The 22,232-nt window shown below is 41.0% G+C and overlaps 1 protein-coding gene across 6 annotated transcripts in view; it reads left to right on the top strand.

Annotated features, from left to right (window-relative positions):
* LOC123974834 (rho GTPase-activating protein 6-like) overlaps positions 1 to 17,361 on the top strand; it is a 78,815-nt gene extending 61,454 nt beyond the window's left edge. For all 6 annotated transcript variants that reach the window (XM_046055784.1, XM_046055814.1, XM_046055794.1 and 3 more), the window contains exons 3-14: positions 2,027 to 2,098; positions 4,986 to 5,134; positions 5,246 to 5,374; positions 5,486 to 5,681; positions 5,799 to 5,854; positions 7,744 to 7,894; positions 8,017 to 8,165; positions 11,670 to 11,849; positions 12,953 to 13,044; positions 13,158 to 13,408; positions 13,514 to 13,597; positions 14,233 to 17,361. In XM_046055784.1, coding sequence (XP_045911740.1) covers positions 2,027 to 2,098; positions 4,986 to 5,134; positions 5,246 to 5,374; positions 5,486 to 5,681; positions 5,799 to 5,854; positions 7,744 to 7,894; positions 8,017 to 8,165; positions 11,670 to 11,849; positions 12,953 to 13,044; positions 13,158 to 13,408; positions 13,514 to 13,597; positions 14,233 to 14,813 — 2,090 coding nt within the window. In that variant the 3' untranslated portion in view covers positions 14,814 to 17,361. The remainder of the gene's footprint in view (positions 1 to 2,026; positions 2,099 to 4,985; positions 5,135 to 5,245; positions 5,375 to 5,485; positions 5,682 to 5,798; positions 5,855 to 7,743; positions 7,895 to 8,016; positions 8,166 to 11,669; positions 11,850 to 12,952; positions 13,045 to 13,157; positions 13,409 to 13,513; positions 13,598 to 14,232) is intronic.
* Positions 17,362 to 22,232: the final 4,871 nt, after the last annotated feature.

Here is a 22,232-nt window from a genome sequence, read left to right as displayed (position 1 = left end):
TTTAAATTAGCTGAAAGCTGAGGGGAAAAAAAACTTATAGTTTTCCGCTTTACCGCCCAGTTAATCATCTCATGACCCCCGCAGATCTTTATTTTGACCCCTTGGGGGTTCCTGACCCTCAGGTTGGCTTGTATACAACAAGCCTGAAGACTTGTTTCTTGCCCCACCAGACTTTGTTATAGCCAACCAAAACTGAAAAATATACGCAAGTTGTAATAAACCAGAATTTTACTTTAAGATTAAGTTTTGTTGTTAGAATGGTCCATTCATGTTCACACAGATGCACATTGTACGCAGCTTTGTTTCACTGCACTGTATAGGAGTGGAGTGGCTGCTATAGCAGCAGTATAGTGCAGCCAGTGGATAATCCAGGGCCTTGCATTCCAGCTGAAGGTTAAACCTCTCCCCACCATGATTTAATACGTTCTTGTCTGTGTTGCTTATGAATTCCAGAGCCCCTAACGGCCGCCATGTGCTAGCTAGGGAAATATTTCAACTTGTGTGTAAGAGTGTGTGTGTGTGTGTGTGTGTGTGTGTGCGTGCTCTATTTCAGCACCGCTGATGTGGGCTCCTCAGCCCTGCTGTTTCTCATATTTATCTGAGTGCCAGGGGTCATGTTTCTTGTGTTTCTTCAAGAACGAAAAACAGATTACAGAGAGATAGAATTGAAAGAGACATGGGATGAGTGTGTGATGAGACAGAAAAGAAGCAAAGGTTCTCCACTCAGTTTCCCAACTGGTTGGAAGTTGGACTGAGGAGGTTTGGAGGTTCAGGGGGGATTTCCACACAGCTTTGGGAGCCATCTGTCAAAAATCCAAACCATTTCCTATCTTTGCTTCTCCCTTCTCCCCCTCTCTCTTGCTGCCCTCACTCTTCATCACAACATCTGCTTTCCTTCTCATATGTCACACCCCCTTCCTCACTGTTTCCCACCTATTTTTCTTTCAAACACCCTCAAATTTTACTTTTTGTCCCTCAGACCCCAGGCTGCAGTTTTCTTTACAGCTTGGAGTCTTAGAGGGAAGGTTTCTCATACCCCACTACAGTGACAATAAATTGATTATAAAAGAAGAGCAGCAATGTTGAACTCCCTGATGTAACAGGCTAACGCTAACGTGCTGTGGAGGCTGGAAAAAATGTCCTGAGCTCTGCAAGTGACTCATTTGATACAGCAGAAGGGAACATCTGGGGGTTCAAACAGAGGTTGTTAAATGAACATATCAAGGCAAAGACAGGTCCAAAAATGTAAAAACAGTTGGTTTTGGTGACCAAAAACCAAACAGCAGATTGACTGAATGATAGCATTAAAAGTTGCACTGACATCCTGGCCCCCAAGTACATACACGTGCCACGATCTCCAGATTTCCCTGATCATTAATCAGCAAGTCCAGGAGTCATTCATCATGTTGACAGCTGACAAAGTGGCTTTCCTCCTTTAAGATCTGTCCAGAACAAAACCTGGATATGAAGCAGTCACGTACGCACATATAAACCTCCTTTTCAGTTTCTCGTTTTTGACAATTGCAGTAAATCAATGTCAAAGGGTGGTCACACTAAATGTTGATTTTTCTTCTTAAATAGTCTATTTTTTTAACGTATTCTTACAGCATTTTTCCACACCTACCTAAATCTTTTGCACAGTACTGTATGTCTGTTTGTAGTATGCAAAGTACACTAATAACCTTCCAAGCCAAGACAGTCTTACAGTGGTACAGTGGTTTACAATAATACATTATCAATCATTTCAACATTCTTTTCAAGTCATCTTTGTGTGGATGAACAATACAAGACATTTAATATATTCCGAGAGATGTTTTTTTCTGCTGACTAATACCATAATGGACCAGGTCGGACGTTTAAGTTAAATGGATTTGAGTTTATAGACAGCTTTCCCACCCTGTGGTTAATTTATGTCTGCATTCCTGACATAAGCTTATTAGATATAATAAGCCAGATAAGATAGAGCCGATATGGAAACCATTTGTTTCAGATGATTTATTCTCTTGTTTTTTCCCCCCTGACGCAGATGGACAGAAGAGGAAAAAATCACTGAGGAGGAAGTTGGACTCTCTTGCAAAAGAGAAGAGTAAAGACAAAGGTACGCCAAGTTCTTTTAACATGTACTCTGACATTTTGCCAGTTCACAGGGTTTTCTATCTCCATCTCTTCTCTTTTAGTCTTTCTTTGTCACCACTCTTAACATCTCGCTCTCATCTCACCAGTGAGACAGTCTGTGGTCTCCACCCTTCAGGCAGGTGAACAGCGAGGTTATAAAAACAGTTTCTGTTTACTGGGCTTTGACAGTTTATATTTAGCTTAAAGTGAAGGGACTCCTTGTAAGGGGACTGGCTCTGAGCAGCAGCCACTCTGCTGCACTAAGCAAAGCATATTTGGCAGAAAGAGAAAAGGATCGTAGTGAAAGGAGCCCAGAGAGAATCAGGAGATAAAAGGAGCTTTTCTTGTCAAATTTGTTAGAGTGTAGAGGGATGATCCCAGGTCTCATTTACAATAAATACACATGGAATTTCACAAACACACACACCAGTGTCGTTTTTGCTTAGCCTGCAGTGTTCTCAAGGAACTGACTAATACGGTACACATGAGCAAGTAATGGTATCATTGTTGTTCTTTTATACATGTGGCTGTCAGTGATGTTATGACTCTCCCTTGCTTGTGCTACTGTTACACTACATTTCAGCATTTGTCATTATCCTGTAATTGCCAGTAGTTGCCACAGTTTAAGCAATTGAGCTAAACTAAACAGTTCATAAAAGCATTATTCATCTATTTCTGGCAAGTATGTGAATAATAGCGAAGGTAACTTGTGCATTTAGCATTATTTGTCATAATCAGCCATCAAGAATTTAAGTGCTGTTTATTCATTAATTTGGAGTCATACATTATTAAAATTGGCCTTTTGTCAGTGCTATCTTTGTCTATCTTGGAATTAACATTATTTACTACCCCAATAAGTGCAAAAAACAGCTGCCAGGCTCTGAGTTTCATATTGGAATAATGCTGTTGCTGCTGCTGCTGCTGCTGCTACAGCTGTGTTGTCTGAAAATAATGCACATGCTTTGGCCAGTCAGAACTGGATATTGTCACTGGCATATGTGATTACATTGTCTCATGATGAGTATCATGAGACAAACAACCAGTCTCATTCCTAGAACAATATTCATTTTAGAACAAATACTTTGAGTTATATATGTTATTAACCTGTTGAAGTTTTAGTGGGTTTTCCCACCATTATATGCCTGGCTCTATCTAGCCCTACAGAGCAGATGGCTCAGATGTAGCTGTAGTCTTACATGCCAAAACGGATTCTAAGTTAATTTTTCTCCTGAGGTCCCTGAATACCAGCCCTGCATTTCACTTTGATGCAGGCTAAGCCTTTTCTCTGCAAGAGGGAAACACAGGAGGAAAGGAGAATGCTGACTTCTTTGATGCAGCCACGGAAATCTGAGCTGTTGTGACCAGACATCAATCAAACTATATTTCCAAATAAGGTTTAATAGCTGTTGTAATCTGCTTGGAGTACTGTATGGGTGAGTTTTTACCTCGGATTGTATCAAGCAAATTATCAGTCAAAGCAAAGATTTCCTAATTGGTCTCTGAAATACTTTTTTGACACATTTACTGTACTGTACTGTGTGGTAAACTCCACCCATTTGACACTTTGTGCACATTAAAATAAAAGGTTCATGTTATTTATAACTTTCCTGAGGCTGTGAGAGACTTTCTGCATTAACTTAGAACATCCACCTTATATGAACACACTACAGGGACATGAATAAGAAAAAAAAAGAAACAAAAAAAGAACAGTGCTGAAAACCAAGACTGAGACTGTTGGCCTGGAAAATTAAGATTTATGGAAATCTGACATGGCTTGATAAATGTGGTCTGGCCGTGGACGCACTGTGGAGTGCTGTGCATTACGTCGGCAAAGCACTGTACATTATTCGATCCAGATTGTGCATGTCTGTGTGTGTGTTGCGTGCTTGAGTGTGTATGCGTGTGTGTGCAGGTTACATAAGCTAAGTGAACGCTGTGAGGCTGCAGAGCAAATTCGTTGTGTCACAGTGTTAGTGGTCATGTTGTTCAGGAACCACAGCACTTCACTTGTGGTTGTGGAATGCATTTTGCTTTCTCTCCCTCTGTTTTCCTTTGCCTCCTTTCCACACACACAGACACGCACTGACTGAACAGCTGGACTGTTTTTTCTCAGCTGTTGGCTCATGCCTTGGGATTCTGTATAATGGAATATATAGCCTGCGATGGCCCTGTATGACATCACTTCTCTCTGAAGTGCTTTCACCCTCAACAGCACAACACAGATTTGTGTATACGTCTCTTTAAAACGGAACAAAGGCATAAGAGTTTGCTAGATAACATGCTAGCTGTTTCTAAAAATGACCTGTATGGAGAACATACAGAAGACATTGCTTGTGGGTGAGTCATCAACGTTGTGTTATTTTGATCAAAGGCACTAGAATTAGTGGTCTGTCAAAGCCATATTTTTTGCCAACTTTCTTTCTGTGATGTCTTATTTTGGAAAACAGATGTAGTATGCTATAAGAGTTTTAACTGACATAGTAAACGTGTCGTGAGGCCTTTATCGCATGTAAAAGGGCAAGCTCCAGCAGAAGTAATAAAGAGTTTAATTGGAGATGTGTTTGATGTCACTGTTGAAAGAGTCTAAGAGCTATTTTTGGAAGTTGCTAATAGAACCTTTTTTTCCTTCCACTTGCAGCTAACATTTGGTTGTCCTGTTTTTATTCAGAATAAAAATTTATTCAACTTTCTTATGTCCTCTTTTTTGCAATCAACACAAGGTTGTATAATGAAAAAGTTTGAAGTCCCTTCATGCTACACATACAGAACTTAACAGTCAATTAAATGTGGATTAAAAAAATATTTTCCTCTTCTCTCTTTTCTTCTCTTCCTCCTCTTTTTTCCAATCTTTATCTCCCTTACTCCCCCAGAATGGATACCACAGGCCTTCAGTATACCACTCTCCCAGGTCATTGCTAATGACAGAACTCACAGGCAGCGTCAGGACAGTTATCGTCAGGACCCTCCACAACGCGAGGAACACAAGGACTCCTCTGACCTTGTGTCGTCCATTTTACAGGTCTGTCACTTTCTGATAATCTTTAATTACGTGTCCCTCACTGGACAAATTTTATTATCTTAAAAAAATTGTATGAAGGGAAATCTAACTCTTGGATCATCTATCCTGCAGTTTGCCACCAAGCGACCGTCCAATAAGGAGTTATCCAGCAGTAATTCCTCTTTGAGTTCCACATCGGAGACAGCCAATGAGTCAACATCACCCAATACGCCTGAGGCTGCACCACGAGCACGCAGGAGGGTGAGACAACATATTATAATTAATCCCAGTCCGAGCTACAGACCAGGGGGTCAGGTGGTTGTGTTTTATCTAGTTTAATCTGTCTGAATGAAATGCACAATTAACCTCCAGGGAGGCATGTCAGTGGACTCCATCACAGACCTGGACGACAACCAGTCCCGCCTGCTCGAGGCGCTGCAGCTCTCTCTGCCGGCCGAAACGCCAAGTAAGAAGGAGAAGCACCGGGACAAAAGGCTGAGCCTCAATCCCATCTATCGTCAGGTCCCGCGAGTGGTCGACAGCTGCTGTCAGCATATCGAGAAATATGGTGATTAGCTTTCTTTACCAATGTAGCCAACATGTAGGTTCATCCAGTATTTTATATATCCTCTGTTACTACAATGGGACTATATAGTCATTGAGTTATTTCCTATTGTCCTCTCAGGTTTGCAGACTGTGGGCATATTTAGAGTGGGAAGCTCCAAGAAGAGAGTGCGACAGGTGAGTGTTCTTGAGTATTCCCTCGTGTGGTGTTTTGGTGACCATTCACCTCTTGTGCTCTTTATGGAAGCTTTTGTCATTTGTGCTCACAGACTGGACGCCAAGCGCTGTACAGTACTGTGTATCCGAACTACAAATCAAAGGCTAATTTTGCACATAGTGGAATGCCTTCTTTCTGAGAAATGCCATTCACACATTATTTTCCATCCACGAACGTCAACAGCAACAAACAAAACCTCCTTTCTAAGAATAGATTGTGTTAGAAGCAACTCAGTGCAGCCAAAATGTTGTTCATGGTGCCAAGGCTCCCACTGTTGCATTTGCAATGTTATTAATGTAAACATAGCTGGCCCTAATCCTGTCTTTGTTATTCAAGCAAACATATTCTTACTAGCTCCATATACACAATATTACAATAAGTTATTGTCCTTACTCCTACACCTTTCATTATCTAGTACCTTTGACTCCAGTGAATACACAGCAGAATAGGGTTACGCTTCATGGGTCAATCAGTGTGGGCAGCATGTTTTTATAACACCGATTTTCACTTGTACCAGTTACAGGGACCTAGAGGCACTTATTGGTTATTGAGCGAGGGGAGATTGTCCACTAACCGGCACAAGCACATTGATGATTGTTGAATGTACATTCACTTTTTAGCAATGAATCAGAACAGCAGCAGGGCTCAATGCGTCACGATCTATTTACAAAAGGATCTTTTCCAAAGAAAGACCTACAGAAATATAAATTGAATCATTATTTAATTATTAATGCTCTGTTTGGGATCCTTGAGACCCCTGGCCCTCTTTAACAGCTCAGAAAAAGAGACTAACGTTGTTTGATATTTCATGCCTTTTCCGTTTTTTTCTTTTGAGAATAAATGTGATTTTAAACAGATGACATGTTTCAGAAATCTGCTATAGAAAGTGACATGTTTCTTCTGTTTGGGGTTTCCCCAGCTGGTGTTATGGTTTGGAACATTTTGCACAATAAAATGTTAAATCAGTTTCACTCACTCAGCAACAGCATTCACAAAATAAAAGGTGTTTTGTTTGCCTTTTACTTTACTCTTCATACTGGTGCTCTGGCCCTGGTTAGTCGGTAATATGTGCCTTATGGGACAAAAATCAGATAAATCACTTTACAATAATTGATTGATGATACCATTGCAGATTGTTCTGCTGTACAGTATTGATTCCAAACTATTCCTGCAGGATCCCTGCATGTGACACTATATGTGGGAACTTGCAGAACAAAAATTAAAGAACCGGAGGCAAATAAAAGAGAATTAAAATGGCTAGATAAAATTTAACAATTTACGCACAGAATTGTCCAATAAATATAATTATAGTAATGGGTTAATGGACCACTCTACCCCTGTGCATGTTTATAACACCTTGTCTTTATTATAAACTCATTCAATGAAACGGTTTGTATTCACCCATCTGTATAGTGTGTGCAACAAGTACATATATCCATTTTGCATTCTCTACTCATCTTTGTTGATACAATCCAATGTCAACATTTATGCGTTTGCCACCATTGTCATGCTTACTGTATAAAGCACTGTACATTATATATATATATATATATATATAAGTGAATATGCTGTGCAGATGATGCCTGTATATCGATCAACATGGCTGACAATAGACATTCTAATTCTCTGGAAGTCATCCAAAGGTCAGATTGAAAGGAGATTAATAGTATACTGGTTAAACCTGTTTGAATGCAGGGTCTACCACGTTACTTGCAGGACCAACAGGACGTGAGTGTGTGTGGGTGTGTGCCCTACCAATATTATAATGCCTATTGTTATGTGTGGAGGATGTTTCTGAATTCCCCCTCTTTCTCCTTTGCCCTCTGTTTTCCTTTTGCCCCTCCTTTAGCTACGTGAGGAGTTTGATCGCGGGGTTGACATCCCGCTGGATGAGGAGCACAGCGTTCACGATGTGGCTGCTCTGCTGAAGGAGTTCCTCAGGGACATGCCTGACCCGCTCCTCACCAAGGAGCTCTACACGGCCTTCATCAACACCACATGTAAGTTTTATCTTCAGTTTGTTTCCTTCCCTGCCTGATCTTGAGCCTCCTTCCTCCTTTTGTTTCTTCCTTCCCTTGCTCTTTCTTCATTTTCACCAAATGCATCTAAAACTGTGTTGCAGTGTTGGATCCAGATGAGCAGCAGAATGTTACTCAGCTACTAGTCTACCTGCTCCCAGCATGTAACAGTGATACTCTCCACCGCCTCCTTGAGTTTCTATCCACCGTGACCGACCACGCCCACGACCGGCAGGACAAAGTCGGACAGGAGGTGAGCGGCAGTTTGTATCAACAGGAAATATGACTTTTTTAAGCCTTTAGTAAATCCATGAAGAAAGTAGCCTAAAAATAATTAAAAAATGAGGAAAAAGGACATATCCAAAACATCCAAATGTAGTTGTTTTTAGTCGTGTGCAAACATGTGCAAACAGCTTATGGGCAGCATTGTGTTTACCTTCTGTTTCCACCTCATTGGGAGGAAATTACCTAAGAAGCGATAGGAATCAGTTTGTGTGGCTGGTATGCACACGTATCTCTCCGTGCCTTCCAGGCCTGAAACAGCATGAGTGCACTGTTTACAGGTCTTAGGGAGTCTATGTGAAAAAAGTTGTATAAAGCCTTTTGGGGCTCCAGAGGGGTCTGCACAAAATCAGATGAACTGCCTCAAGTGATGTCACTGGAGGCAGTGTGTGCTGGGGCTGAAGACTACAAGTTTGAAAGTTTGAAAAATCTGGTAGTGTGTATTTACTAGACCTCTGTAGCAAGCGTGAACCTCTGTGTCTGAAACGTGAAAAGGAAGTGCCTTAAATGTGGGTTCTTTCTAATGGTTAGCGGGGTGCGACGCCACTGGTTACAAAAAGAAGCCCAATTATGTAGAAGTCTAAGAAAAGATTATCCTAATTCTCCCTTGATTTATTACCTGAGTAAACATTTTCCTAAAGAGTTTACTGTTTTTTTTTTACAGGAAAATAGACAAAAAAAGCAGTGCATGCTTTAGAGCTCGGCTACCTTGTGATTGACAAGCCGCTACCACGGCGACCTTTCGGGTTTAGTAATACGTACTAAATGAGTACTCTTTAAGACAAATTCAATCTTTAAGCCTACAGTGGAATGTGAGACTGTGTGTGTGTGTGTGTGTGTGTGTCTGTGTGTGTGTGTTTAGTGGAGGGGCGTAAGAATGAAAGGAGGAGGTGAGGATGAAAGTTAGAAATACACATGCCCCATTACTGACCATGAAGAGGCTTTGGTAGCTGGCTATCATCCTCTGCAGCAATTCAAGTACAATAAAGTCGCTAAATGTCACAATTGACTACAACTGACAGATGATCTTAGACGCTAAATATGATTGGATTATATTGCCATCTAAATTGCATCTTTCTACTGTTAAGTGCCCTTCTTAATGTGCTTTCTGACATCATGGTCTCTTTCTCTTCGATTGTGTTCTCTCCCAGTGCCACACGCCCTTTAGCCTTTTATTCACAGACAATGGATTCTTGCATGTGTGTGTGTCAGGAGAGAAAGTTTGTTTTATTGTCTCTGTATGTGTGTGTATGAATCTCACTAGTTTGTGCAAGTGTTGTATGTGTGAGAGAAGCAGAGAATGTAGTATATGTGTGGCATATTTGTGCACAGATGGAAGTGTGTTTTGTTGTCTCCGTGTGTGTATGAGAATGGACTCAAACATTGATTTGTGTGTTTTTTCCCCCTCACAACTCCATGGCTCCAGTATCTATATTTGAGATCGTGACAGGAAGCCGGAGCGTTTCACACTCGGAGCAACACATCAATACTTTTGGTCGCTTGTGGCTCTCATCTCTCCTTTGGGACTGGGAGTGGAAAGGGAGGAAACTGGGAAAGAAAATTTTATTTATCACTAAAAACGTGGTCCAAACTTTGACGGGCTTCTAACTTTAGATGCTAATTGTGTCACAGGATGTACACCATCACCCAACCCCAGCAGAAATAGATTTAGCTGTTATACTCTCCAACACTTTTAGTGTTAACAAACCCCATGCGCCACCCTTTATCCATCTTTTGCGCAAAGTGACAAAAACAGAGAGGGTTGACGTAACAACTATGCAGAACTTTGAAGGGAGATGTGAGAAAATCAACATGAAAGGATGGATCGAGGATGGAGATGTAAGTGGGAACTGGAGGAGAAGAAGAGTCGGGGGAGGAGAGGAAATGTCTCCAAGGACCTTGTAATTGTAGCAAAACATTGATGTTTTGTTTACACTGTGAAAAGTTTTATTCACAGGGAGGGAAACAATTCCTGATATTCCCAACACCGCAGAATGTGTGTACAAAAGTGGAAGGCAACCTTACAATGCTTCAGGTGCTAACAGTTATGCTAAATACTACTACTTTGGTATTACATATAAATGAGATTGGAAAACACATGCTGCACTCATTCTCCCTTCCCCTCTGTCAGCAGGCTAATTCATTCATTCTCATTGCGGTTTTGTAGCTATGCTTGCAGCATGGCTGTATTGATGGCAATGTTGTTACATCAGTCTGTTATGGGGCATTCAGCCCAAACGCGAATTTTCGCCTCGCAACGCTTTCCTCGCGTGAGTACATTCGCTGCAAGTGTTCACACACAACGCAAAAAGGCGATTTTAACGCGATAACGTTAATAAACACAACTTGCCATTACTACAGCTGTATGATCCCAAAGTAAACATTTTGCTGGGATTAAATAGCAATAAACGGTTCAAACTGATGCCGAAATAACTACAATATGATGCAGTTTTGTTAAACATATGAATTCATGCTTTGTCAGGTCTGTCAGCAAGACAGCAGGACAACAACTTCTAAAATGTTTTCTGAATGGAGTTCAGATCGATCAGGGCTATGCTATGCTAACTTGGTCACAGTAAAGTACAACGATAGCTGGACTAAAGTTACATACACGTTTTCTTAACTCACCAGGTAGTTCAACCTCATTGCTTTCTTTTCTTCCAGCAATGTCCAGTTTTGTCCAGTTTTTATATAAATATGAAGTAGTGCCAAACGAGGCTAACAACACTGGAACCGGATGTGCACGGAATCTAGCAGCTGAGAAGCTCCAGTGAAGATAAATCAACGTTGTAATCCTATAAACTAACGTAAAAAGCTTATTTAATAAAAGCAGTTTACTCCGAGGTCCTCCCTCGAGCAAACGGCGTAGTTGCGAGCAAAGTCCAGTCCGACCACGGGTGTTTATTTGTCCGAATGCTGGAGCGCTGCTCCCTGCTCCTCTAGCACCAGTTTAGCAGCTCACAGCCGGCCAGCAGATTTTCAATCGCCCGCTCTGCCTGGCCCTCTCCACACAACGCTCTGAAGCTGTCGGTGACGTACGGACAATCTCAACGTTGATAGGCTATCGCGACTCGGCGTCATGCGAATTTCTCGCTTGAGTTGAAAATATTCAACTCACGCGAATTCCTTCGCGTCGCCGGCACCGCCCCCTTCGCGTCGCTTCGCGCCGCCCGACAGTAAATCGCGGCTCTACGCGACTTTGTATGTAAACTCACTGCCCCGGACGCTCGCTTCGCTTTTGGTCTGAAAGCACCATTAGTCCACCACTTTGGCCCATTGTGGTTTGGTGTGAAATATATATTGGATGGATTTCCATGAAATTTGATTCAGGCATTCATGTTCTCCTCTGGATGAATTGTGACTTTGACAAACCCCTAACTTTTCATCTAGAACCATCCTCAAGTGAACATTTCCGTTTCTATTAAATATTTTGTTGTTTTTACCTGCAAACCTTTACCTTTTTCTGCAAATACAGATCACTGGGAACAAGATGACGTCTTTGAACCTGGCCACCATCTTTGGCCCCAACCTTCTCCACAAACAGAAGAACTCCGACAAGGAGTTCAGCGTCCAGAGCTCAGCCAGGGCCGAGGAGAGCACGGCCGTCATTGCCGTGCTGCAGAGGATGATAGCCAGCTACCAAAGCCTCTTCATGGTCAGTAATGGGGCATGTGTGTTTCTAACTTTCATCCTCACCTCCTCCTTTCATTCTTACGCCCCTCCACTAAACACACACACACACACACACACACACACACACACACACACACACACAGTCTCACATTCCACTGTAGGCTTAAAGAAAAACAATCCCTCCTGGCTTAGCAGACAATGGATGTGTCTTAGTTAATGAAAACAGAGCTCTGCCTAGTTTATTGAAGAGTAAGAAGAGACAGAAAAGGAGACAATATAGGAGGAAAGTGATAAAAAACAAAGAGAGTACAAGAAAACAGAGGGATAAAATCATACCTTTATTCTGGAGAGAAAATATAAAAAGAAAGTAAAATACTGCCAGTTAGCTGACAATAACATCAAGAACATTTCATTGAGTTATTTGAACAACTTATTTCCAAAATAAAATCTGAAAATTCAGGCATGAAATCCTGCATGTGGTGTCCGAAGAGGTCGCGATTGCGCTAGGAATACCGCCTCATCAGTTTGCTTTTCTTCCTTTCTGTTCATTCTCAAACAGTGCAGACAGGCAGTTAAGGTCATTTCAGGTCCGAAACCTTAAACCGTAATGTTTTGCAATCTGCCACTGCCATTCCCCTGAGGGTTACATTCCTGTAGCAAGCCAATGAAGAGCTATTAATCTCTTATAGTGAATTGGAACTGACCTGCTCATACTTCGTGAGTAAAAACAGATTTGTAGGCAGCTCAAGTTCTGTGAATGACATCTGAAAGTTGTTTCGTAACCTGCTTATGTCTGAATCTGGCAACTTTTACTTTCAAACATTTGGCGATGAGAATCATTCGTAGACAGTGGGTGTGTTCGGCAGTGAATTTCATTATAATGCACTTGTTTGATGAGCATAAAATTAGCTAAATAGCTGAAAATCTAAATATGAAATCCACTGGGCAGACAAGACAGACATTCAACTGTCTAAATTTTTCATCCCGTTGATAGCAGATCAGGCCCTTTAACAAGCAGTAAACTATTAACTTGGATATAAGAAATTTCCCTAAATGTGTTTTGTTAATTACATATAAGGAAATTTCCCTGAAATGTGTTTTGTTAATCGTTACCATATTTTTTAGGTGCCTCCTGATCTGCAAAATGAGGTTTTGATGAATCTTTTAGAAACCGATCCAGATGTGGTAGACTACCTTCTGAGAAGAAAAGCATCACAGTGAGTTACACACATGTAAACACATTAAGAGTTCACATGCATGTGGTCTGCTGTTTCCCGGTCTGTCTGTCGTCGCCTGTTTCATCCTTGTTTTTGTCTGTAATTAACCACAGGAGCCCCGACCTGTTGCCGACAGAGGAGCCCTTCACCCTGAGCGAGTGTCGTTCCTCCAGCGACTCCAACAAGGCGTCCAGTGGCGAGGTGTCCCCCTATGACAATAACTCCCCGGTCCTGAGTGAGCGGAGAGGGGAGCCAGGAAGCCCGGGCGGCGAGCAGCTCTTCCGTGTCCCTGAACAGTACTCTCTGGTGGGGCAGGTGGCCGCCTGGAGCAGAGAGCCTGGAGCTGACACTTGGGGTACCAAAGGTGAGCTGTACAGTATAAAGCAAGTTTGTCACTCCTCTATGTGCTTTTGTTTACTGTGTACCTGAGTATGGAGAAGATTTTGATTTCTCTTTTGCTTCCTTACAGACACTGTATCAGAAGAGCATGCTAACATTTGGGGGACGTGGCACACTACTCTGAAACCAACACTCAAGGACCAACCATACACAGGTAATAGTGTTTTCAACCAGTCCAGACCCTGCAAATGTTTCTAGTGGTTAATTAGCCAGAGCAGTAAGTGCTAACACCTTGTGCTGGTTATTAACCAGGAGGGAGGAACATTAAAACAAGGACCTAAGGCTTACAAATTACTGTAATTTGGGTGATTGTTGTTGCTATTCATCAGAAAGGAGAGTCCTGCTGGGTTTTTTATTCATTTTTAGTAATCTAATTAGCAATTATGTTATAGCTGTGATGCCAGGTGAATGCATTCAACATATTAAATAGCTGGGAGGACAGCAAAATCATCAGTACTTTGATACAGGATTGAACAGCTGCAGTTGTTCAGTGATCTTGTAACACTCTCTGAATAAAAGCAAAAAGGTGTAAAGATGATTTGCAAAAGTACCAGGAAATGTATTTAATCCAGCACAAACATTTCTAAGGAGGTTGTAGTTTTCCATGCATATATAGCAACAACAAAACAATCAGGAATTATGTTTATATTGATTTCTATATTTTCACTAAGATGCAAGTGGAAAAACGTTTGTTAATAAAAGATGTACTGCAGCATTTCTTTGTGCATTTTTATGTCTAGCACCTACTAGTGATGCCTGTATTCATTAAAGTTGACGTTCTGTTTCTAGGTTCGCATGGCAACATGTCAGAGGGAAGCTCTCGCAGCTCACAGGAAGGGCTCGACGGACTCCATGGCGATGGCAGGCAGCAGACGACGCTACAACGGACTCAGACAGCGCCTGGCACCACTGAGGTCAGACCCCACCCCCCGGTCACAAGAGTGTGCACCAGCCCTCATGTGGGGACGGGACGCCTGCCGCTCAAAGTCATCCCCTCGGTGAATTCCCACCTCAACAGCACGCAAGGCCTCCATCAAGCCAGCGGACACAGACTTATCCTGACCTCTAGACTTCAAGGTGGGGTGAACACTGCCGATGGTGGCCCTGCTACACTTAACGACAGCCGCTGTCCCCCCCCTTATAACGCCCAACATCGACTGGCTAGTTCGCAAAGTTCACTTCAGGTGGCAACAGCTCAGCAACCTCCTCTCCAGCACGGGAGGCTGAGCGTGGGGCCGAGTAACTCAACCACAGAGGCTCAAATGGTGCCGCATAGCCCAGAGTGGCAGGACTGGCAGCGGGACCGGTGGCAGATCTGGCAACTGCTGTCCTCGGACAATGCTGACACATTGCCTGAAACGCTAGTGTGATCTCAGACCATGAACTCCTGCTTAATCTCTTTAGAGATTCTGCTCTGCTAGCCAACCAGTGGCATGATCAAAGCCCTCCAATGACAATCACTCCTTATCCCTACCTTACCTGTCATGTTTTCTCCCAAACTGCCTTTCATCTATGGATTTCATCCTTTTTGTGAATCTTCTGTGCTTCTCCTGCATCTTAGCGCTATGGCGTTGTTGTTTACGTGTGCAGCTGCTGCCTTATACAGACTTTTACATCCAAGAGCCACTAGTATTTACTGTTTAGTATGGATGTTAAAAAGTTGCTTCTGTTCCTAGCCCAAATGTTTTGTCCATTTAAAAAATGCCCACCAGAAATACCTCAAAAAACTATCCTTTCACAACTTGTCGAAATTACCATATTCAGATTCAGTCATCATATCTCAATGGAGAACAATAGGAAAACATTTGTTTATTTAGTTTAGCATATTTTATTACATTTTTAACTTTTTCACCACACAGACTCTAAGATGTGTGCATTAGTAATTGCTGCTAAACGTGGATTTTTTTTGTGTGTACTGGTAATGTAGTTCAGCCATATCTGTCCAAAAACATCAAATGTTGAATTACTTGTCAACATCAGATTATGTTTAACTAATATATACATACATACATACATACATACATACACAGACACACCATATGTATATTGACATGTAAAGTATATCCTTTGCCAGTCTACTAAAAGTAAGTCAGCTCTTTAACTGGCAGTCTAAATGTTGGTGTTTGTCAGACTGCTGTTTTTTGTCTTCAATATTGAATGTAAAATACTTCCCTTATGGCAAAATGCTTGGAGCTAATTATAAAGCACTCGGCTGTAAGTTTGCTTATATGTGTTCTTGCCACCTACTGCACAGCAGGAACAATGTGCCAAAGTTTTTTTTTTAACTTCAGGATATTTATCTTACAGATGTGTTCACTTTATCCGATTCATTTCTGAAAGCAACTCTAGAGCGTGTGACATTGGCAAGATTTTCAACATAGAATTATAAGAGTACGGAGGCTCATCATGATGTGCAAAAAAAAATTAAGATAACGGAAGATGAAGTGTTAGTAGCCCTCGAGTAAATATCCAAATCATCAATGTGTGCATACAAATTCTGGAATGTAACAAAAAGTATGCATAAAAAAGAGCCAGGGTTAGAGTTGGAAATCAGATATATGCCAAATAATATTTTTGAGATCAGGTCTGGGAGGCCAGATGTGAAGAATTTAGAGACTCTGTAAAACAGTGTCACATGTCTAAATGTATCATAATTTGATATAAAATGTATTCACATTGCAAATTTTCTATATAGGAAATTCTAACCATTTAGTCTCCTGAGATTGTTAATACATTGAGAATTATTTTAATGTATTATTTGACCTCAGTCTGGATACATCAGAACCAAATATGAACCACAGTCCACTTCATTTCCCGTGTTCAAAGTTCACGTTCACTCTAAATACTGGAATGGATTTTCACTAAAAGTATGCATTTAGTCAAGATCATTACCTAATCGAAACACTATTAAAATCAGCTTTATGATCACTGACCTGAGTCCAAAACAACTATCCACAGTATGATGACATCAACAGCAATACAGTACATTCATATGAACGTCTCCCTGACTCATTTTATTATCTCTCTCATGCTAGACTCAATATTCCAACTGGTTGCAGACTAATTGCCCATCTAAGAAACTCTATAAATTCTTCTAGGAATCATTAAAATGTCTCACTTCAATTCCCGTGTTGTTGCTAATTCATTCAGAGTGAAGAAAACTTTTTTGAATACACCCACCACCAACCTGTCCACATCCGCTCAAATGTCACAGTTAAGTGGGTATTTGCTGGCAAATATTTCACATTTTCTGAAGTTATGGTGTAATATTTGCTCATTTGGAGCATTCAGTAGACTTCTTTGATTTGCTTGTCACTTGGTTGTGACTTTGCGAAGTCAATGGAAGAAAGCAAGAAGTGGAAGGATTGTGGGAAAGGTTATGGCGCCATCTGTTGTCAGACCATGTGCACTAGCGTGTTTAACCCACAGTTGACTGTTTCCATCCAAGCCATCTGTGCTCAGTTTAGGATCAGTTAGCTTGTGATAAGCACCTTTTATGAAAATGTGTAAATCCATGTGAGGAAAAAAAAGATGCCATAGGTGTTGCTCCTAAAAGTTGTTTCTCAATGTATTGCTCAAGATTCATATTTTGTAAAATGTATGTATTACTTTGATTTTTGGTTGAGTGTTGTAATATATAAATACAGTATAACATTTTTTATTCAAGGGGGAAACAAAGAACAAAAGAGAAGAAGAAAAAAATGGAGAGAATAATTCTAATGTCCTAACATTGTCTCCCCAAACCAAGACCATGTTTGTTTTGGTGACTTCACTATGAAACTAAGACAACCTGAGTTTATTGTTGATATTTTTGGTGGGGTTTACTGGGTCCAAGTTGTAATGGATTGTCTGGTAATTGCTTTTGTACTGTGTGTCATCATCAATATGCTACAATGGAATTAAATATGATAAAATTTACATCTGCTGTTGAAGTCAGTGCTTTGGAAAAATGTAGTAGAAGTGCGGCATAGCACAAAATGTCATATGGAACTAATATAAGGGTAAATAGTTGCATAGTTACACTAGTGTGATACTACAGTAGTTTTATAGATTATGATAAAGTATGGTATTCTAAAACATAATATAGTTTGCAGCATTAGGCCATTGTGTGTGCCATTTTGATTCAGAGCTGACTGCTGGTGTAGGCAGTGAAGGCAAATGCTATGTGTGCCAGGGTACTTTGTTTGGGGGAAATAAATAAATAGCCTGGAGTCAATAAGCTTACCTAAGCATAAAAACTGGAGGCAGGGGGGAAACATTTAGTCCTTAGGTGTTTTTTTATCCACCTACAAGCTCACAAATTAACACCTTATATTGTGTTTCTTTATTCTGTTCAAAATCCATAGTGTCAATGTGATTTTACGTACTATCAATTTACAAATCAAAATACAACTTTGAACACACAGCCATAGTCCACCCACTCGGGTGTTTTCACACAGCTCCTGATTTGACCTCATCTAACGCTGCAGTCAGAGGGGATTTTGCCCCCATTATCCATGCTATCTCTGCAGTTTGTTTACAACCCTACTCATGACATTTCCTGTATCCTCCTGCCTTTGGCCCCACCATGCAACTATATTTCACCTCGTGGATTTTGGTCTGACAGCACTCTTTTCAGGACTCTGTGAGTGTGCACACATTGTGCTTGATTGACATCTCCTTGATTAGTTATAATTAGTTCTGCCTCACAGTTTTGTTGCGCCTGTTAGGGCTGGCCAACATACACCATCCTCATTCTTATTGGTCCATAAGGTTTGGTGACATCACATAACTCTCTCCCAACTTTCACCTGACTAGAGGTCTAATCAGTCACAGTAATTGAATACACCTGTCTTGTCTGAATACACCCACTGCATTGGATGCAGCAATAATGAATGGTGTTAATTACACTTTTGCTTTTCCTGCTATGCTTTGGGTATGGTATATAGTACCACATGCTGCAGTGAGACATAATTTATCAGGATAATGCTGTATTGCAAAGCAGAACTTTTTAGTTTGTAAATGAGCAGTGTGTTGAAATTTTTTTAGTCCTCTTTGTAGAAAATGATTATCATATCTATAAAGGCACATTGCACCATTGCATTTTGAGTCTATGGTCACCAGTTAGGTATTTAGCCTCCTTTACCACAAGTCCTGGGTGTGTCTGCCTGCACTGCAAAGCTGGTTCGGTGGGTGGCTTACTATTATTGTTTGTGCAGTGTGTGGTTACAGCAGTAATTTTTCACCTTAGCGGTCCACTCAAGGATTCACCGAGCTCTCTCGCTCACCCCCTTACTCGCACAGAGTGCACTAACTAATCAGGTTTTGCTTTCATAAAAGATAAATGAAACATTGCTTTTCAAAACATTTTTATTATGAACTGAAGAGGTATTTTTCATCTTGAAAGATTTATATCTTTTGGATGCGGTTTAATTTGCACTTCCAAACTGAAAGGGAAGCACACTGTCATTTTGTTATTTCAAAGAGCTACACGGTGTTGAAAGCCTGAGTAACACTCAGAGGATCTAAAGTATAGTGTATTTTGGCAGCTTTTGGCTTCAAGAAGAGATCAGAGCCACATATAAAGGCTGCTGATTGTTAGGAGGTAGGAGATGGAAGGGGAGGCTAAGCAATGAAGGCTCCCCCACCAGCCAGTGACAAAAGCCACTTGAGCTTGGAAGTCTGAGAGAAGGATATGATTCTTGCCATTAATACTGACTGCTGTGCCTCTGATTTGAGAAGGACAAACAGAAGAAATAGCTGCTCTGAGTCACTCGACTGTAAATGTCAAGGTGAGGCATGAGCAGGCAGTTTCAAAGTCTCACCTTCAAAAACTTGACAGTGCAGGTACAGAGGTTGAGCTGTGGTGCATAAACCCCTTATTACACCTGAAAAATACATGACTTTGAGTGTAGTGGTGCAAAGAATAGAAACAGTAGTCTAGTGAGCAATGGAAAAATATCAGATAGTCAGATGAGTCATCTCAAAAAAAGGCAGAAAAATATATGCAGGGCTCAGGCCAAAGCAAATCAACAGTCTGGGAGCATGAAGCTATTTTGGTACATCATCTTTATGCATCATCTGATGTGGGGATCACCCAGCATGTAAACACCACTATCCACCAGACCACTGGATGGTTTGATGAGCGTGAAGCTGATGCAAATACAAATACAACCAAAATACAAGTGGATAGGCAGATTTCAAGCCAGTTCAGCATTCAGGGGGAGTTACGTAGATGAGTGCCTGAGGTGACATTTTCCATGACCATCCTCAAAACACAAAATAGAGCTTCTTGTGGAAAAATTAAGTCACATTTCTGCAGGGGAATTGCATAAAGTGCAAGCCAACGCCCCTTGTAGCTGTTTTGGTGATCGATGTGGTCCATGGTGCACTATTAACTCAATTAATGTTTGTGTTTTCTTGATTATTTGGCAGCAAACTTGAGTATCTTTGTCATTCCCTGAGCAGCTGTCTTTAATTAAATGCATCTGGAAAAAAAACAGTTCGGAGAATTTTGTTTTTGGCTGGATTTTTGTGTGTTGACTGTAATGTCTCAATTATACCACTAGAGGTCAGTCAAGAGCCTTGAATAGCTTTGTGAAGCAAATCAAAAGTTTGAGATGCTTTATCTCCCAAGGCCAAAGGAACAACATTTTTCTCTTTCTGCATTGCATATCACCCAAACCACAACTTATAATCAATGGAATACAAAAAACTAGTAACATAAAGTGACAACTAGAGGTAAGTGTAAACTATGACAAAGTTAAAATAGGCATCAGTGTGGAAAGGGTTTTGTGACGGTGAAAAAGGAATAGGGGGGGGGACGAAGAAAAGATTGAAACGATTTCATGGCTTTTGGTTTCAATTCTCCACATCCCTGCCTGATAGCATATTAAATCACCTACCAGGCCTCCAGAGAAGAGAAATTAAGTGCTAGCAGACCATTAGATACATTGAAAAAGGTAATAGATGAGCATTTGGGCAACTAACTCTGTGTGCGAGGGGACAGAGACTGAGAGAGTGGGGGAGCTAATAATTGAAATAGAGATAATGTGCAGTATGGACACTTGCTTGCTCTCATTCCTTGTAATGGACTCTGGGAATAATTAGAATAAAGTCAATTTAACTATTCTCTTACTAGCAGCTTATCAGAGTTCTGATAAACACTCACCGAGTCTGGAAACTTTGGGAAGTAATTGTAATATTTTCTCCCGTCTTTCGATCCACAAGAGCAACCCGAGGACTATTTTATTAGTTGGAGTTGTCCTTCTCTTTTTGTCAGCTACCTCTTTCAGCTTTTCTCTCCCACCATTTATCGGAGGAAATGCACTCATTCTCATTCCAGCGTTCATCCATCACAACACCAATTAAAGCTTTTGCTGTGTACTGTGTGCCAGTGATGTTTGAAATGAGCATGTCATGTTCTACTCAAGGAGGTTCCGATTAATTGTGATCAGTGAGGGTGTAGAGGCGGTTTGTTTCAGATACTGTACTCTGAGTGCGCTTCTTCTATTTTCTTTTGTCCCCTTTTTGCTGGTTTCTGGAAGGAAGCCTGATTCTAAATAGAATTTTGTGGACCATGACAACAAAACAAAGCTGCTTTATTTCAGTGGCTAATGAGTTGGCCCAGACTAACGTGATCCAGTTGGCCAAGCTAAAAGACAATTTGCCAGAAAAATACACATGCACAAATAGGTATGCATGAATTCATCCACACAGAGACACTTGCAATTGCCAGTACAAGAGTTCAGCCCCACTTCTGGAGGGAGTTAAGAATTCAGGCATGTCAGTAAACAAAATGGGGATTTCAGTTTGTTTTATCACATTTTGGAGGGGTGTGCGAGGTAGTGCATGTTTTATGAGCACAACCATTTGAGCAGCGGCATGCACAGTACTTTTTTCGTTTGCCTACACTTGCAGAAACACACGGTGCCAGAAGGAATTCGTACCCACAAGGTCCTCATTAGCAGGCACAGTCGGTTCATTCTCATCACATGTTGCTTCATGCAGTCCAAAAATCTGGCCTGAAGATATAAATGTTAGAAAACGTGAAAAAGATTCCTGATCTGGATTAACTCGTCTGTAAGTCATTGGACAACTGGATCAGCATCAAAATGCTATAGACAACTGTGGGAAATATGTCAGTTACTCATGTCATTCAAGTGTGTGTGTAGTTCATTAGAAAATACCGAAAATGCTCCAGAATGTCCCCTCACAATGTTAAGAAATCTAAAATATTGATCACCCTGAAGAATCCCTTTAAACCATTTAAATTCCTAGATCTGCACAAATACTCATAACCTTATCCTTGGCCTGCAGCCTGTCTTCCAAGTTTCATGAAAATCTGTGACCTGCTGTAGCTTTTGAGATATACTTCTAACTTATAACAAAACTGACAAAAAAAAATTGCAAATGGGACCTGCCCTCGAACCTCACTGATGGAGCAATGAGCATCACCTAGAGATTGCAGGCATTGCTTCTGTGCAGGACCAGCACAACCAAAAAATGGCTGAACTCCATGTGTCAATGAACAATAAGGTGCTGCCACATATGGGAAAAACTGTGTAATATCTAATATTGACATTACACATTTTTGCAAAGTGCAGACATGTAGATGTCTGGGATGACAAATGGCACAACAACTTGAAAAATGGACTATTTAAAATGACTAAATTACACACAAGGCTTGAATATGTGGCATACAGTGAACTGTAGGAAAGCTGCTATAAGCAGCCAGAAGATGCTTTGGTCTCACCAGAGTGTGTTCATTCATGAGCGTGACTACTGTAACCATGTGACAGGAGGACACT

Source organism: Micropterus dolomieu, linkage group LG01 (genome assembly GCF_021292245.1).
Source record: "Micropterus dolomieu isolate WLL.071019.BEF.003 ecotype Adirondacks linkage group LG01, ASM2129224v1, whole genome shotgun sequence".
Lineage (NCBI taxonomy): Eukaryota > Metazoa > Chordata > Actinopteri > Centrarchiformes > Centrarchidae > Micropterus > Micropterus dolomieu.
Note: the sequence above shows the minus strand (reverse complement) of the source record. Positions and strands in the feature narration are given on the sequence as shown.